The 18,266-nt window shown below is 47.2% G+C and overlaps 1 protein-coding gene and 1 long non-coding RNA gene across 2 annotated transcripts in view; one reads left to right on the top strand and one right to left on the bottom strand.

Moving 5' to 3' along the window:
• Positions 1-8,344: 8,344 nt before the first annotated feature.
• LOC309363712 lies at positions 8,345-9,483 on the bottom strand. Its single transcript, XR_014165549.1, has 2 exons — positions 9,387-9,483; positions 8,345-9,290 (listed from the first exon to the last, which is right to left on the bottom strand). It is a non-coding gene; the product is annotated as an uncharacterized lncRNA (long non-coding RNA).
• Positions 9,484-11,235: 1,752 nt separating this feature from the next.
• Positions 11,236-18,266, top strand: part of TMEFF2 (transmembrane protein with EGF like and two follistatin like domains 2) — a 245,730-nt gene continuing 238,699 nt past the window's right edge. The window contains exons 1-2 of the mRNA XM_081898074.1: positions 11,236-11,849; positions 14,060-14,169. Coding sequence (XP_081754200.1) covers positions 11,672-11,849; positions 14,060-14,169 — 288 coding nt within the window. The 5' untranslated portion in view covers positions 11,236-11,671. The remainder of the gene's footprint in view (positions 11,850-14,059; positions 14,170-18,266) is intronic.

The following is an 18,266-nucleotide window of genomic DNA, read 5'->3' as shown; positions in this document are numbered from 1 at the left end:
GGGATGTGAAGGCAGAAATACAAGCTGCAGAGGAATTCCTGGGCTAGGCTATGCAAAATGACCTGGCCAAGCTAGGGCCATTAAGAAACAATACAGGACCATTGAGGATCATGGGCAATGCAAAAGAACTTTCCTTTGTCCCTGCTCTGAGGTGTAAAGAGAGACAGGGGTTTGGAAGGTTGCCAGGGTAAATGGGTATGAGGGGAAGGAAATGAATCTTAAGCAAGGTGTTCTGCAAAGAAGGAGGAAGAAAAAAGGACTGGGATCCATCTTGGGCAGGTTGGCTGAAGGCTGGCTGGGAGAGATGCCTTAGACTCCATGACTGCACTGTTGTGGAGTATAAGCAGTCTTGAAATGACCATGCTGTAAGATCTGGACTCCATTCTCCAAAGGAACACAGACCTTGGGTGAGTTCTTGGAACCCCATGGACTCTTGCTACAACTCAGCAGAGAGAGGCGGGGGCACCCAACTTTTGTAACAATAGGAAACGTTTCAAAAGGAGGTGAGGGCAAGACACAGCCTCTTATCTGAGATTCTCAAGGTTGTAAACCTGGAGGGTAGGATTCAAACCAATGGCTTCAAGTTACAAGAAAGGAGATTCTGACTAAACATACAGAAAAACATTCTGACAGTAAGAGTTGTTCACCAGTGGAACGGTCTCCCTCGGGAGATTGTGGAGTCTCTTTCATTGGAGGTTGTTAAGTAGAGGTTGGGTAGCCGTCTATCATCAATGCTTTAGCTGAGATTCTTGCATTACAGGGGGCTGGACTAGATGACTCTCGGGTCCCTTCTAACTCTACCATTCTATGACTCTATAAAACCTATCACCTATACAATATGGCAACTGCATAGTCTGTCTTATTTTCTTCCTGCTAACTTGTGATTCCAAAATGGTGGAGCAGAACCCATCAAACAGTTCATAGACACTGAGTGTGCAGATTGACTTCTAAAACTGAGTGTTAGGAAGACTTCTTACAGTGAGTTTAGAGATGCAGTGATAAAGATAGAAGGGAAATTCACCTTTTATTGCAAATATACATGATTTAGACTTGCTGAACCAATGTGCAAACTGAAATGCAGCTCTCGTTTGAAATTCTCATTTTGCGCCACAGTTTATTGACCAAAAAATGTATACAAAAATACATATAAAGCATGCATATAGTACTCAAAATAACATGCTGTGCTGGTCCAGGGGGGAGGTTACCGTGGGGCGAGGTCCAGGACCTGAGTTGAGGGTCGGCAGACAGTCCTCCACGGGCGAAGCGGGGTCCACAGCAGGAAGCTGGGCAAGGACAGGAACTCTGGGGAAAACAGGACTGGATGCTGGCCGAAACAGCTCTTCAACGACATTGCTCCCATAACCTGGGACCGGGCTGACTGGCCTTTATCTTCTCTGAGGCCAGGGGCGGTCCCAGCCCCCAGGAGACCCGCCTCTCCTGGCCTTAAGGCGAGCACTCCTCCTGGGAGAAACCAGTTCCCTTCGCCTCTCTGCCCTGAGACTCTGCAGTTCAGGAGAGGCTGAACGGTTACTGAGCCCAGGGGGAGACTCACCTGTAGGCACTGAGTCCTCAACCACCTCTGGAGCAAGAGTGGATTCACCTGGTGCCTGCTCCTGAGGATCTGGCACAGGTGCAGGCGCTTCAGAATCAAGGCCCTGCCCCAGTTCAGCCGGGGACTCCTGTGCAGGCTGGGATTCCTCCGGTTCAGCCTCTGAATCGGATTCCCAGGCCATCACGCATGCAGAAGTGTGTTATACTAGGGAGGATTACTTTCAAAAAAATTATATTAAGCTAAATTGCACACAAAACTGTGTTCGTTAGGAGAAATGTGCCCTAAAACACTGAGAAATTTAATGAACAAACTGATATGGAAATGTGGCAAGCCAAATTTATTGAAAAAACAATGAACTGACAGGGGGGGACACACCAAAATTGACTGATGTGTGCATCCCTACACAGGGGAGCAGATGTTGTTGGACTTCAAAGCCCATCAACCACAGCTGGCATGGCCAGGGATGGAAATTGTAATCTTGCAACATCTGGAAGGTCATGGATTCCCCACCCCTGATGTAATGGACAGATGATTTACAGTTCAGTTGATGTGCACCAAAGACAATTTTCAGCAAGTGAGTATCTTTAGTTACAAGCTGAGTTTTAAGCTTCAGTTACAAGCATGTGGAGTTACCTAATACTGATTCAAACCATTAGTCCATTTGGGCTAACAATCCTATGCCTACTATCCTGAAAGTAAGCCCACTTGGACTTGATGGGACTTAAAGGTAAAGGTAAAGGTACCCCTGCCCGTACGGGCCAGTCTTGACAGACTCTGGGGTTGTGCGCCCATCTCACTTAAGAGGCCAGGGGCCAGCGCTGTCCGGAGACACTTCCGGGTCACGTGGCCAGCGTGACAAAGCTGCATCTGGCGAGTCAGAGCCGCACACGGAAACGCCGTTTACCTTCCCGCTGGTAAGCGGTCCCTATTTATCTACTTGCACCCGGAGGTGCTTTCGAACTGCTAGGTTGGCAGGCGCTGGGACCGAGCAGCGGGAGCGCACCCCGCCGCAGGGATTCGAACCGCCGACCTTTCATTCGGCAAGTCCTAGGCACTGAGGCTTTAACCCACAGCGCCACCTGCGTCCCGCTGATGGGACTTACTTCCGAGTAAACATTTATAGGCTTGTACTACTCATTTAGCATTGTATGTCTTGGAGCAGGTCTCCAATAACTGCTAGGCAGAGGTCTTCCTCTGAAATCCTGTTAAGCAGAAATGCCAGGAATTGATCAATTCATGTGTGTTCCACTCAGGTTCAATCAACCCTGACTTTTCGGGAGATCACTCAATCTGCTTTAAATGTATTGATGCTGCTGAATTTTATCCATCTTTTGCGCTTCCTTCAACAGTTTATCACACTGAGTTTTATTTCATTCGTTCGTTTATTGCTGTTAATTATGTGAGCAACCCTGGAATTATTGTTATTTTTTTAACAAAAGAGTGATATGTCTGTTAAATGCACCCATAGAAAAATACAATCATATATATGGCATTCCATTCACTGTGTTGGCCACAATCAGGTTAGCTCACCCATGTGATTAATCCAGAAAACTTTGGCATTGCTCTCAGAGCCCCTGATTTGTCCTCATTAACAGCATCACCTAATCAAATACGATTATTTGCAGAGAGCTGTGATGTCATCAAGGCCATGATCCCTGATTGGATGAGATCACCCATATAAGTTTCCAAGGATGGAGAAGGAAGAAGCAGCAAGGCAAAAATAGTTATAAAGCATCTAAAAGAATCAATGGTATTCACACACACAAGACATTGTAAAATGTACAAACATATAAAATCAAAATGCTCCCCCCCCCCTGAAAACATTTCTACCCTTCAGAAGTTCCAACTTTCAGCCTGAAACAGCCTTTGCAAGTAAAACGTGTGGGGGTTTGTTGGTTTTTTTATTTAAAAAATGAAGGTGTTATGGATATTGTTACATAAACTCATATCAACTGTCTTTGAGTATATTTAGATCATTTTAAACTACTGCCTTATTTCCTTTTCCTTTTTTTTACTTATCTACCTCCCTACTTTTCAAAATAAAAACCTTTTCCTTGGCAGTTGCAAAAGAAATGTTTCACTACTGCATTTTTAAAAGTCTATGTGAGACAGAAAGATGCTTAGAGGATGTGTTTCCTGAGGTTTTTTAATAGACGTAGAGTCATTTTGGATTTTTGGGGGAATGCAGAGGTAGAATAAGACACGCTTCATAGGGCTGAAACGTCGACCAAACTCAATCCAGCAAAAGTCAGCCACGACTAAGTCCCATTCAAAACTGTAGAGCTCAAAATGAGCAGTTGGGTATTTAAATCTAATTGATCTCAATGGTACACACACTTCCTGTACTTTTCCCCTGCAGTAATGTGGTTATACCGCTTCGCAGTCGTCCAAAAGAAGAAGGCATCCCAGAAGTCTCTGCAAAGGCCTCCGGAGCATCCTTTCATTTCACACTGGGAAGAACATCTGCCAAGTCAGATGTGGCCAGCTTCCCACCTGGCATACAGAGACTGTAGAGATTGGGATGCAGCTGTGTCTGCCAGCTGGCCAGCCCTTTTGCTTCAGCAGACGCCAGACAAGAGATGAGGATGTCCGTAAGGCTTGAGCCAATCATTCAAGAGCAAAGTATCATGGAGACACACCTTACATCGGGTATCAGTGGTCAGAAACTGGACCAACCCTTATTAGTGTACGGTCCTAAAGAGGATTGCAAACAGCTTGGTGATTTGGGGCATTCTTTCGCTACGAGAGAGGGATGCGGGTGGCGCTGTGGGTTAAACCACAAAGCCTAGGACTTGCTGATCAGAAGGTTGGCAGGAGCTCACCCCGTTGCAGGGTCCCTGCTCCTGCCAACCTAGCAGTTCGGAAGCACGTTAAAGTGCAAGTAGATAAATAGGTACTGTTAGGTTGTTGGCGAACATGTCAGACGACACAGCGATTCTTTAAACAGCTCTTCTTTATTCAGATGCCAGAACAGAACTAGGCTGAGGAGCCCAGTCAGCCTGCTTATATAGAGCTCCAGAACAATGCAACCGTTGCCATTTTCTAAAACTATCCAATCACTGAATGTCACTTTTCGATCCTTCATTTGCATACAAAACTATCCAATCACTGAACGTCACTTTTCGATCCTTCATTTGCATAACTATCTACAGTATCCCCCTGCTGGCCCAGGGTGAGAACTTCAGTACATAACAGGTACCACTCTGGCGGGAAGGTAAACGGCGTTTCTGTGTGCTGCTCTGGTTCGCCAGAAGCAGCTTAGTCATGCTGGCCACATGACTTGGAAGCTGTACGTCGGCTCCCTCTGCCAATAAAGCAAGATGAGCATCGCAACCCCAGAGTCGGTCACAATTGGACCTAATGGTCAGGGGTCCCTTTACCTTTACCTTTTCACTATGAGAGACAAGCAGGCACTGACCAGAAAGACTTGATGGTGGCGGCTGGCTGGCTGCACTCGGCTAAGAACAGGGCACAGTGGCTGGTAGTGTAGGGGTGTGTATCGCTGCTAGACAAGGATATATTTATTAGATACTATCCTTCCTTCCTTACATTTGTGAATTCAGCAGAGTGCATCCCTTTGCAGCTTAAAGGGGAAGCTTAGATGGGCTTGTTTTAGCCTTTCAGTTTAAGTTCTCGTCCCTCCCCTTTAAAACAATAATCACACAAACAATCTTGTAAATGGTAATATATCTACATATACATACTCACTCATAATATTTGTTGAAGAATAACAGATATAGCAGCTTTGTTCAGGCAGGCTTAAAATGGTAATCCAGCTACTACTACTACAACAACAACAGCAACTACAACAACAACAACAAATTTATACCACGCCCATCTGGCTGAGTTTCCCCAGAATATTGAAAACACGATAAAACATCAAACATTAAAAACTTCCCTAAACAGGGTTGCCTCCATATGTCTTGTAAAAGTCAGATAGTTGTTCATTTCCTTGACATCTGATGGGAGGGCGTTCCACAGGGTGGGTGCCACTACCAAGAAGGCCCTCTGCTTGATTCCCTGTAACCTCACTTCTTGCAGTGAGGGAACTGCCAGAAGGCCCTCGGAGCTGGACCTCAGTGTCTGGGCTGAGCGATGGGGATGGAGACGCTCCTTCAGGTATACTGGGCCGAGGCCGTTTTGGGCTTTCAAGGTCAGCACCAACTCTTTGAATTGTGCTTAGAAATGTACTGGGAGCGAATGTAGGTCTTCAGGACCAGTGTTATATGGTCTAGGCGGCCACTCCCAGTCTAGCTTAAGATGGTGTCTGAGCAATGGAGTTCAGACATGCAGATATTCTCACATTTCTGGACTGGTGAAGAGCAAAGAGGAAGTGCCCAGCCAGGTGCAGATGTTATATATGGCTACGCCATCCCCCTGTCAGGACACAGTGGGAGTGTCTCTTGCAGAGTGCTCTCTAGCAAACTTACAGGAAAACTCTGTGAGCTTCAGCACCATTCACAGAGCAAAAACTACCATAGAGATATTTCCCACCCCCACCCCACCCCCCAAAAAGTAGGGTGGCCCATGGCTTGGCTTTTGAAAAATGGGGTGTCTACAGCCACTGATTCTCTTCAGCTTGTTGATCAGAAGCTCGACAGTTTGAATCTACGTGATGGGATGAGCTCCCGGTGCTCTGTCCCAGCTCCTGCCAACCTAGCAGTTTGAAAGCACGCCAGTGCGAGTAGATAAATAGGTACCACTGTGGCAGGAAGGTAAACAGTCTTTCTGTGCACTTTTGTTTCCATCACGGTGTTCTGTTGTGCCAGAAGCAGTTTAGTCATGCTGGCCACATGACCCGGAAAGCTGTCTGCGGACAAATGCCGGCTTCCTCGGCCTGAAAGTGAGATGAGCGCTGCACCCTATAGTCGCCTTTGATTGGACTTAACAATCCAGGGGTCCTTTACCTTTACCTTTTTTTAAAAAAAACTATTTGGGAACCACTGGAATAGAGGATTGGTGTACTAACTGTGCAGTGCTCCTGTCTCAGCTGAGTTAAAGCTCTTGGAAATGCTTAGGAGTCAGCCTAAGAGGGTCCGCTGTTTACTAATTTGCTTTGTATGCAAATTAAGCCTGGCTCAATCCTTGGCATCTTCAGGTAGGGCATAGCTAGAAAAGACTTCATCTGAAACTTCCAGGAGCTACTGACGGTCCTTGTTAACAGTCTTGGGCTAGCTGGACTTGGCATAAGCCACTGTCCAATATTTCTAAGTATTCCACAGTGGTCAGACTCCACATTTCTGCCATATGATCCGTCCACATTTCTGCCAAAATCCATGTCTAGAGTTCCCAAGTAACCAACTGAATATGGATATATGAGAGAGGAACTTGATATTCAGATTTAATTCAACATTCATGTCCTGCCCCTTCTCCAAGGAAACCACAGCAACGTACTTGGGTTCATGCTATTTTATCCTGGATAGCTCAATTGGTTAGAGCACCGTGCTGATAACACCAAGGTTGCAGGTTCTATCCCCGTGTGGGACAGCTCCGTATCCCTGAATTGCAGGGGGTTGGACTAGATGATCCTCAGGATCCCTTCCAACTCTACAATTCTATATTCCTGTAAGGTAGGTTAGGCAGAGATTGTGGGGATGTTTAGGAAGGCAGGAGAGGACATATTATTTTATGATATCCTTGCTAACTTGTGTCAGCAAGTTCTATAGCTTAGCAAAGTTGTTAAACAATCCTCCTTTTAAATTAGCACAGCGCTTAGATAGTTGCTGGCTCGTCTGATTCCTGGTTTCCCTTTTTATATCCCTCCTAAAAGAATAGACACAACCATCTGATTAAAGTTAACATAAAACTAGTTTACTTACAATCATCCAGTTCACAATAAGATCCCCAAAGGAACAACGTATAACTATGTGAACTATCCCATAAGGGAAATGGTCTCAAGTGACTGCGACTCAGCAGTCACTTCTCCTAACTCTTAGGAACACAAAAATGGAGAACACGAAGAGCAGAACATGGAGGCCATGTGCTCCTCTGTCCAAGAACAGGCCACACCCACATTAAGTCACATGCAAAGGAAGACTGTCCCAACTCAGGAGGAACTAGCAAGTTTTCTCCTGAGTGATTCAAAGCATTCCCCACCATGTGCATTGTAGGAATGTTGTACAGCGGTACCTTGGTTTGCAAACAGTCTGGTTTGCATACGTTTTGGATTACAAACACATCAAACCCGGAAGTGCGTGTCCCGGTTTGCAAACTTTTTTTGGATTACAACCCATTTGGGGGGGATTACGAACATTTATTTATTTTTTGGGGAGGCCCCATTGGCGAAAGCGCACCTTGTCTTGGTTTACAAACAGACCTCTGGAACGAATTATGGTTGTAAACCAAGGTGCCACTGTATTTGACTGCAATGCATTTTTACATCCCACAGAGGTAAGGTAAAAAAGGTAGCTTAGCCCCAGTCCCCTAGTGAGCACCACAACCTCTCCAGCCCCAGCTCCACCTTACACACAGCACCAAGCTTTTTAATAAGCTTGAAGTGTTGTTAGTTACTCTCCCTGGGTCTTAGAGAAGACGTTTTCCTTCCCTCCCGGTGGTACCTGAATATAAAAAATTGTATTCCCAAGTATTTACTTCTGGTTATGTTCTCAAAACCCAATATCATTGGTTGGTTGGTTGGTTTGGTTTTTTTAAAAAAACAAAAACAAATAATAATTAGAAACACTCTGTTCCGCCTTTTAAAATCCTCTGACTCATAACTCTTAAGTGATCCTGCGAGCAACGCACTCCGGTCTCTCCAGCTCTCCCCTTGCTGACAGCATCTGCCTCTAGGAATTCATTTAGGAGCCATTTATTTATTTAACTGCTTCTTCTATAATGCAATATCCAGTGACTGATGATGTTCTCCTGCCACATGGTGGAGTTTTGTGGGTCTGCTCCTCGGTGGCTACTGCTGTAGTCTGTACAAATGAAGACCCAGAAAGAGAGAAAAGGGGAAAAACCCAAATATTTGCGGGGGGCGGGTGTATTGTGCAGTTCAATAATTCAGATGCAAAAAAGGGGGGAGGGGATCTTGACGGGATGTACCACTTGCACTTCTTAATCCTTCACAGCCATGAAATCTGCTGAAGTTGGTGCGTGTGTTTTGCAGGAGGGGCTGCGTGATTCTTGTGCATTTATTTCGGATTCCCTTGAATAGTGGTTAAATGTTATTGCGAAGCTACGTGGTCGTCTCCCAAGACCCTTCAATGTTTTGGAAGCAGAAGCTTCGCGAAGTTCATCTTTATCATCGTAATTGTATTATATGCCCCCTTTTTTTCTTTTTTGCTGCAGTGGGTTCTTTTTCATACGAAGCTGCTCAGCTTACCTCCCTGGCTGCTTTGAAAGAAAGGAAAGTCTGGCGCGCCTTGCAAGTTCGAAGGTTGCAAAATCGTTAGCTAAGCCACGAGCGTTCTTCTGCTGTTACAGAACTGGGGTTCAAGGCGCGATCTCTTCCTTCCTTCCTTCCTTCCTTCCTTCCTTCCTTCCTTCCTTCCTTCCTTCCTTCCTTCCTTCCTTCCTTCCTTCCTTCCTTCCTTCCTTCCTTCCTTCCTTCCTTCCTTGGATATTAGATGACAGTTCCCTTTCGCTCTTTTTAATGGGCATCTCCCTTCCTCCTATAAATGCATTAAGCTGCTGTTGTCTAGCAAACGATTTCTTTGATGCCGTCTGGGCAAATTGATCTCTGATGGGTTGGGTTACTGGGAGGGTTTGCGCGGGGCGCGCGCGTCAAAAATGGAGTCTTTGTGGAGAAAGGAGAACAAGAGTGTGAAGAGTGGGCGGGACATTGTGGGGGTGGAGGTGGGAGTTGGGAGGGGGAGGGTAGCGCAATCCTTACCTGGATGAGACCGATCCCAGCTTTCTGGCATCCCAGAGAGAGAGAGAGAGAGACGGGTCACTTGGAGCTGGTGGGTGCGGAGAGCTTAGCTCCTCATCCACCCACCAGTTCTGACAAAAGCCAGACAAAACAAGAGATTTAAAAAATAACTAAACAAGCATGCACGCACCCACTGTCAAAACACTGGACTTTGGGCCTGCGCATCTGTGCTGCGTGTGTGTGGAGTTCGGAAGGCGGAAGGGAGAAGGCAAGGGAATCTCTTCTATAATCTATATGTCCAAGTGGCTCTGATGGTGGTGGCAAACTTAGGGATCCCCTCATCTCCCTCGCCCCCACCCCAGCTCAGCCCCTCCTGAATGAAGCCGTCACCCGACGGTTACTAGCTCCAGGAGTGCCAACTTAAATAAAATATTGGGGAGTCCACGTAATCGATCACCAGACGCAGCACACGGACATCATTTGAATGGCAATGTCCATCAACTTGGGGGTGAGGGCAGCCCCCTCAAATATTTTATTGGGGGGACCGAAGGGACCTCGGTCCCTATGGCTAGCTCCAAGGACGGCCCTTGGGCGCTGCCTCTGCGGGAGTCAAGCGGGGAATCGCGCCCGCACCAGCTCTCCCGGAAGAGGCCACCCGCCAGTGGCGTAGCGTGGGGGGTGCAGGGGGGGCCGGCCGCACCGGGCGCAACATCTGGGGGTTAGGGTTAGGGGGCGCAAATCCACGGGTTAGGGGGCGGAAATTACTTGCCTTGCCCCAGGTGCTGACAACCCACGCTACGCCACTGCCACCCGCCTCCGAGAGCGGGCTGGATGTCACCACCTTGGGACTTCTGCCTTCTGGTCCATTTGTCCCTTTTCGCATCCGATCTGCGGTTCCTCGCGTGACAGCACTTAATTCTTTCTGCTCCCTCCTACCCCCTCCCCTTCATTGGGTGGGAAGCAACATACCCTTTAGACCGCGACTAGGAACTTTGAAATCTCGCAAGGAGGCACTGCAGGTGGCCACGTAGGAACAGCCGATCCGAGCGAGCGCAGAGGCCAATCTGGTGGCGGGAGCAGTCCACCCGTGGGGACTCCGCGCAAGGGGAACATCCCCCACGCGTGGGACCCACGCCTCCGTGGGGGATACGAGGCTTTCCTGCGAGGTGCTCCAAGCCGGGCACTCGCCTCGACGCTCCGAGTCCTTTAGACAACAACAGCCCACAGGTGGATCAGGGAGCGAGCATGCACGCCGTCGGGGCCACTTTGGAGACATGCAGCGGTTAATGCAAACCACCCCCCGCGCACAGACACACACACTCGCCAACGGCGCTTGCACATGCGTGCTGACCGCAGCCAACTTCCCATGCCTGATGGCTGGGGCTGAGTGCAAGGAGTGCGTGCCTTTTCTCAGTCACTCCTCGCCAGTGCAGCAGCGGGGGAAGCGCCCGCGGCTCGACAGTGCGCCCGAAGCTCCTCGCTGCAGATCCAGCCGGGATTCTTTCCGCCAGGTGACGGACGGGGGCGGCTGTTTTACCTGGCTGCCGCCCTTCTTTTGCCCCCCACCACCCAGCCAATTCATCCTCCTCCGGGAGCCGCTTCTCCCTCCTCCTCCTCTTTGCTCTGCCTGCTGGATGGTCCCTCAGTCAGCCAGCTCCCAGGGTGGGGCTGGGTGCTGCTGCTGCTGCCGCCGCCGCCTGAGAGCCTCCCCAGTGCGCCTCGCCTTGCCGAGCGCGGAGCGGGCGCAGCATCAGCATCTCTCGCTCCAGCTGCCGCCGCCTCCTCCTCCTCCCTCGCAGGGACCTGCATCCCGCTCGTCCAATCACGGCCCGCGCTGCCTGCGCCACGTGACCCCGGCGGGCTGAGGGGACCTGCTGCTTTCCCAACGCCAGAGGGATGCGGGCGGCAGAGCAGGAGAGGAGGCAGCGGCTGCGGAGCTGCGAGGTGCCTTGACTCTCTTTTCCCCAAGCCCAGCCCAGCCTGTCCCCTTTATGGCAGCGGCTGCTCCAGCCTCCTGGTCCTCCTCTTCCTCCTCCTCCTCTTCTTCTTCCTTCCTGACCATCCCTGCTCATGCCGTTCCCCGGGCTGGGCCAGGCCCCTGGATATCTCTGCTGAAACTCTCAGGATCATCATCATCACCCTCGCCATCATCACCATGCCAGGACCTGGCTGCCTCTTCCTAACCTGCTGTTGGCTGGGGCCCCCGGGATGCTAAGGATCCCCCCGTCAGCCCGAGAGAGCCATTCGCTTTTTGGGGGACGCTGCCGTTCCCTCTTGCTGCGGCTGCGGAGTTGAGTTACGAAGTCATGGTGTTGTGGGAATCTTCCCCACCTCGGCAGTGGAGCAGCGGCTGGACACTTTGCGATTGCTTTTGCTGGTTGCTGCTGCCGGTGTTGTTTCTCATCGTAGCCCGACCGGTGAAACTTGCAGCTTTCCCTACCTCCTTAAGTGACTGCCAAACGCCTACCGGCTGGAATTGCTCTGGTAAGCTCGGGGAGCGGGGGTGGGGGGAAAGAGAAATGTACAGCAATGCCCATCCGTCTCTAAACGAAAGCATCTTCTAAAAAGAGATCGGAGGGGTGGGGTTGAGCCAGTCTCTCCAAACCTCTCTGGCACATCGCGCAGCTGTCTGGAAATTACAGGTCGGATTCGAGGCGAAAGGAATAGAATGGCTGGTCAGGAAAGTATCTATAGATCTTTCTCTACTTGTTTCGCCACCTTTTTAATTGCCTCTGCTTCAAATGGGCTTTTGATTATCATCTCTGCAGACTTGCACAGTCTGGACGCAATCGGGTAACTCGCCGAGGGTGGATCTTTTATTTATTTATTTATTTTAGAAGTGTTAAAAGTTGGAGCAGGAGAGAGACGGGGAAGATGCTATAAATCAAGGTGTGATTCTCTGAAAAGTCATCGGATCTTGCAGGCTGGGTTAGATCTCCTTTCGAAGAACCAGCAAATTTGCTAATCTGGAAAGCTATCCCCGCCCCCCCACCTGCCTTAAAGCTTTTAAGACTATGCTGTATATATTATTTTTAAAAAACAGAGATTGGGGTTGCCTAAAACATTTTCTCTCTCTGCTTTCCCCCCTCTTAGCTTTTAAAAAAGGAATCCTGTTGTTCTTGAAGGGAACTTAGAGCAAGTGTTTATTCCCAAATTCACACAGCACACAAAGCAAGATAATCTAGAATCGGCTCCTGAGGCTCTTTCTTCCTCTTTCTGTCATGAAACAGACTTGCCTTTTCCTTGTTTCTCTAGACAGCTTCAGCCCTGCTTAAAGTGGTTTGCCAGACACAGTTCAAGTAAAATGTACTAATTGAATAAGGAAGAAGCTGGGGGGAGTTACCTCCCCTCTCTCCATCCGTTGTCTTTTCCTATGACCAGACTCATCCTCAATAGGTTAATTGTAGTTCTGTCTGGAGTGTGTTTACCATTCGTACAGTGCTTCCCACACAATCCTGGTTTGCAAATGCTTCTGGGAGCACCTTCTTTTGCAGGCTGCATCTCCAGATTTTTTTAAAAAACAACAACAACACACAGAGAGAAAAATAAACATTGTGCATACAGCTATAGATGTGTATCTACAGCTGCACACAGAGACATTTCTAAACACACTAGTAGGGTTTTGATGCAGTTTGCCCTTCACTAAAAATGCTGTGTAACTTTGTATCTTAAACAAAACAGCTACATTTCCTCTCAGCATATATGCTGGATAGATAACAGAGCATGTTACTTCTATCTTATAACTCAAATCTGATTTCACAAACTATGGGAAGCCCAATACTTTACCATAGCTCAAGTTACCATAACCTCTGCAGCAAATACAGCATTATTTAGCCCAGCATCGTGGATCTCTAATTTATTTATTTTTAATTACCCCGGGATTACTTTGGGTGTATAACTAGAATGCCATAGTTCAGTGCAGTATGTATGTGTGTGTGTGTGTGATCATTAGGGTCAATAAGTCACTTTTGCCCTATGGGTGGTGTTTCCATTTTTATTGCACAACCAGGACATGGCTAGGAACACAGAGATGTTAATCAAATCAATAGAACACAATCTTGACGACTTTCGAGCCAAATATGGCTGTTTGGCTTCATACCTTGCTACACACTCTCCGAGTAGGATGGCAACTAGCTGAGGTCTGAAATCTGAGCTGGCATTCATGAGCTGAATCTCCAGCCAGATTTGTTAGCCTGCCTGTCAAAACTGGAGGAAAGGAGCTGGGTCTCCTTTCAGCAGCTCTGTCGAGAAGCTGGCACCCCTCCTATTAACCTGGAGGTGATCAATCTTCATTGGAATCAGACAGCCTATCACAAAAAGCCCATAGCCTGTTTATCTTTATTATTAGGGGGCTTTGTTATGTCACTGCCTGGAGAAATGCCCATTCTAAGACTATGGACCAGAAGATTTAATGGGGAGGGGTACAGAATCATGTTGCTTTGCAACCAAATGCTTGTTTTTTGTGGAAATGGAAACTACTTTTATAGAAGAAGGAGAGGAGGGGCTGGGAGATTAACAGGGACTGCAAACTCCTCTGGAAACGGGCAAAGCGAGGATGAGAAGACAACCTTTCTAGATTGCACATTGCTTCATCAACAATGTTAGGTGTGCCACATACATAGAAAAGCAACTGCCCCTACCTGATATTCCTTGCCAGACCCAAGGCTGACAGCATTTTTCTCTTTGCGTTTGAGGTTATGATGACAGAGAAAACGATCTCTTTCTCTGCGACACCAATACCTGTAAATTTGACGGAGAGTGCTTAAGAATTGGAGACACCGTGACTTGCGTCTGTCAGTTCAAGGTAAGAAGATTGATCTCTCCTTCCTTAATTCACTAATGAGAATACAAATCAGGGATCTCCCTTTACAACCCATCACTGGGCAATTTATTTCTCTGCATGCAGAGAAGTCGGAGTGAAAACCTGGCAGCTAGTCTAAGGTGCTTGGCAGGGTAGCCAACTGGTGTCAAGAAGATAGAAGATTCTCTGGGAAAATGTAGGTGCTGTTCTTCCAAATGCCTCTTTAGGGTCGTCAGCTTCAGGTTGTGTGTGCTGGGTTCAGCTGCTGTGGCCTTTTCGGAATCGGGATTTTCTGTCCTTTTTCAATTCAGCCAAACATATAGCATCTTCTTTATCCATCCAGGAAGCCACTGAAATAGTTGCGGAGAAGTTGATTTGTAAGATGGCTTTTATACACCAAAGGCAAGTTAAGGCAGTGTGTAATTCAACAATGCTCCTTAATTCACAGGAAGAGAATGTTTCGAGCTAAATTGCAACCCTAATTCAAAATCCAAGGAAGATTCAAGGCTGCTTGAATAGACTGAGTCCCATTGATTTTGAGGGTGCAATCCGTGTTGTTAGAGACCAAACTTTTATGCATTTTGCTGAGACTGAATGTTACCATAAGGGCTACATCAAAAACTTTAATTGAAAGGTGGTGGATGTTTTGTATAGATTGTACCTGAAAGTAAACATTGCATGGAACATTGCATAAGTCCTGCCTATTCCAGGAGACTATATTTTCCCACAAGTCTGCCTAAGGTGGCTTAAATCCACATTCTCAAACAAATATGAAGTAGATTATGTTGAAGGCAATGGGATTTACATCCATGTAATGGTCTGGCGTTGATACACTAATTGAACCTCCGTGGAGGTGAATAGTATCATTACTACCTCTCAACATAGTAATTGAAAATTCATTTTATTTCAGTATGGAATCTATATTTTGCTTAGGTGTTCAGGTCTTTATTCTTGTATATTTTTAAATGCATTTAATCTGCAGTGTAGTTTGCTGTGCACTTTAGGAGTAGATTTGTTATGGTGAACCAGTATTTCCCAAGCTGGTTCACCCTCCAAATGGTGTTGGATTCCAATTCCCATCATCCACAGGCAACATAGCCAATGGTCAAGGATGATGGGAGTTGTAGTCCAACTTCTGAAAGGTTGGAGACGGGTGTGGCAAGCCTAAGGTTTCTTTGTATAATTACAAGTGAACAACCAAACACGCACACCCTGCCCACCTCACTGTTCAGTGTCACAATATATTAATTTGAAATGTACTTTGTTTGGTTTTAACAGAGGAAATACTCCGTTAAGCTTGTATAGCATGTCATAACCAGTGACTAATCAATCCCTAAATTAAGTATCAGAGCTACATAATCTTCCTTGCTAGAAATTATTCTGCTTGGCACATTGCTCTTCTTCACCTATCTCTAAATAGCTATATGAGATTACATTCAAATGTAAATATTTAAGGACAGTTCTTGTCAAAAGGAGAAGGGAACAAGGATACTCTGTAGAAGTCTAAGATTCTTAGTTACTTTGCAAGTTGTTCCTTCCCAAGAGATTGATTTAATGCTCTGTCCTTGTATCACTGCCTGGTGAGTAAAAGCAGCAACCTCAGAGCCACCAGCAGTGAAATTAAATTAGACACAGAGTACACTTAGTTTCTTCTGCCTGGTTCCAGTTTGGCTTTGCAGTAGGTTTGAAGTTAGTGAACATGGAAGAATTGAAGTTGGGTCTTGTTTTGTTTTAAAGCAGCAGCTATTTCCATAAAATAACACAAGTACAGTGGTACCTCGGGTTAAGTACTTCATTCGTTCCGGAGGTTCTTAACCTGAAACTGTTCTTAACCTGAAGCACTACTTTAGCTAATGGGGCCTCCTGCTGCCACCGCGCCGCCAGAGCATGATTTCTGTTCTCATCCTGAATATAACCCGAGGTAATATTTCTGCGTTAGCGGAGTCTGTAACCTGAAGCATCTGTAACCTGAAGCATATGTAACCTGAGGTACCACTGTATATGCTATTCACTTTCTTTAATGTATGTCTTAACTTATAAGTCTAATTCCCATGCTGAACAGTAACTAAAAAAAAAACAACACTTTTAAAAAACCCAAGTTATAAATGTTTCTGAATTAATACAATAACAATGCCTTGATAAAAGGTAAAGGTAAAGGTACCCCTGCCCGTACGGGCCAGTCTTGACAGACTCTGGGGTTGTGCGCCCATCTCACTTAAGAGGCCAGGGGCCAGCGCTGACCGGAGACGCTTCCGGGTCACGTGGCCAGTGTGACATCACTGCTCTGGCGAGCCAGAGCTGCACACGGAAACGCCGTTTACCTTCCCGCTGGTAAGCGGTCCCTATTTATCTACTTGCACCCGGAGGTGCTTTCGAACTGCTAGGTTGGCAGGCGCTGGGACCGAGCAGCGGGAGCGCACCCCGCCGCAGGGATTCGAACCGCCGACCTTTCGATCGGCAAGTCCTAGGCGCTGAGGCTTTAACCCACAGCGCCACCTGCGTCCCTAATGCCTTGATACAGTTATACAAAATTCATTTAAGGTGCTTGGAGTTCAGAGCAATCTCTGGACACTGTGTCGATTCTCTAACAAGGGAGTCAGTCATTGGACCTCAATTCTTCCTGAAAGCCATCTGCCTTGAAAGCCCTCCTCCTTCATCCTGAGTGTGGGGGCGCTGGCTGTAGTTATTCACTGAGCAGGCAAAAACATGTTCCAGGTAGGGTTGCCAATTGGCCGGAGAGAACTGGCTCCTGTGCTTTTAGCTGAGGATTGATCTGCAGAAATCAGCTGGCAAAGCTTTTTCGTGGAATAGTGTAGATGAGCACTGCCTCCTCCTAACTGCTGCCAATCAAGCTGCTGCTAAAGGCACAAGTCGAGGGGCAGGTTGGAAACAAATCCTGGGACTGAGCCCCAGTGAGTCCTGGCCCTGTTTCAGCCCTTTCTGAACTTGTGCTGGAAAACAGAACTACTTAGCAAAACACACACACGCACACATTATCATGAGGAGTTTTTGCATCTATGTAGGAAATAATTGTGTATTTCATTGTGTGAGAGAGGGAGAGATGGGGGCAGGTTGCACTGTTGTCAAGTGCTGTGATTTATTCCCACCCCACCTTATATAAATAAATGGTAAATGTAACGAGATATTCCCACTTTCTGGGTAACTCCAGTTTCTGGAGTGAGAGAAGACTTTGCCCCATCTTTCACTGTGTGCAGGATTTCAGCCTTTTAACTCTGACAAGGAGAACTTCCATTTCTTGGTATGGCAGAGTGGCACTGAACACTGGGAAGTGGGGTGTGTGTGTGTTTATATACAGGGGGGAAAGATCGAGATGAGATACTTTCTACAGTGCTTTCCCCCCAGGCTATTCAATAAGCTCCGAGACTGAGTCTGGAAATCATGTTAAAGCACACAGAGAAATTAGATGAAAATGGAATGGCTGGGATCTGCCTTCTGGACAATGTTGGGAGTACGTTCTGTTCCTCTTGCCCTGGACTTGCTTATCGTGCACCTGCTACTCATATTGGACAAGCCGATGACACTATAAATGATGGTCATGACTCAGGCTGGCCCTAATACAAGCCAGTCTTCAAGAAGACATTCAAATTAAAAAAAAAAGCCACTCCAACCTGTCCTGAGTAAGATCTGGACACAATAATATAATGATTCTATGAATCTGTGGTGCGGCCCTTCTGTGTCCATTGTTCTTCTTTCATCAAGTGCTAATGGTAGTCCTTGATGAAGAATTTGAAGACCTATGATACTGGACCAGTTGACTTCAGAGCTGAATTATGTGGCTCCATTAGCATAATATTAATTGGTGGGACTGATACTGGCCTTCCAGAGGACATGCCATCTGGCACAAGCTTTGACATCCTGCTGCGCTCCAGATGTGCCGGCTGTAGCTGAAGGGAGTTGACCAAGGCTGGTTGGTGGTACGACTGCCTGGGTCAAATCAGGCCTGCACAACTTGTGACCAGCAGCAGTCATAGAATTCTGGCTGGCCAGATGCTTGGCACTTCCCTGTCTTGTTCCAAAAGTGTCAAGCAGATTGTGATGGTCTGGGATTCGGTCTCAGAGGCTGAACCTGAGGAATCCCA

Source organism: Podarcis melisellensis (assembly GCF_964234715.1).
Source record: "Podarcis melisellensis genome assembly, chromosome: 1".
Classification (NCBI taxonomy): domain Eukaryota; kingdom Metazoa; phylum Chordata; class Lepidosauria; order Squamata; family Lacertidae; genus Podarcis; species Podarcis melisellensis.
The sequence above is the reverse complement of the archived record's forward strand: the minus strand, read 5'-3'. Positions and strand labels throughout refer to the sequence as shown.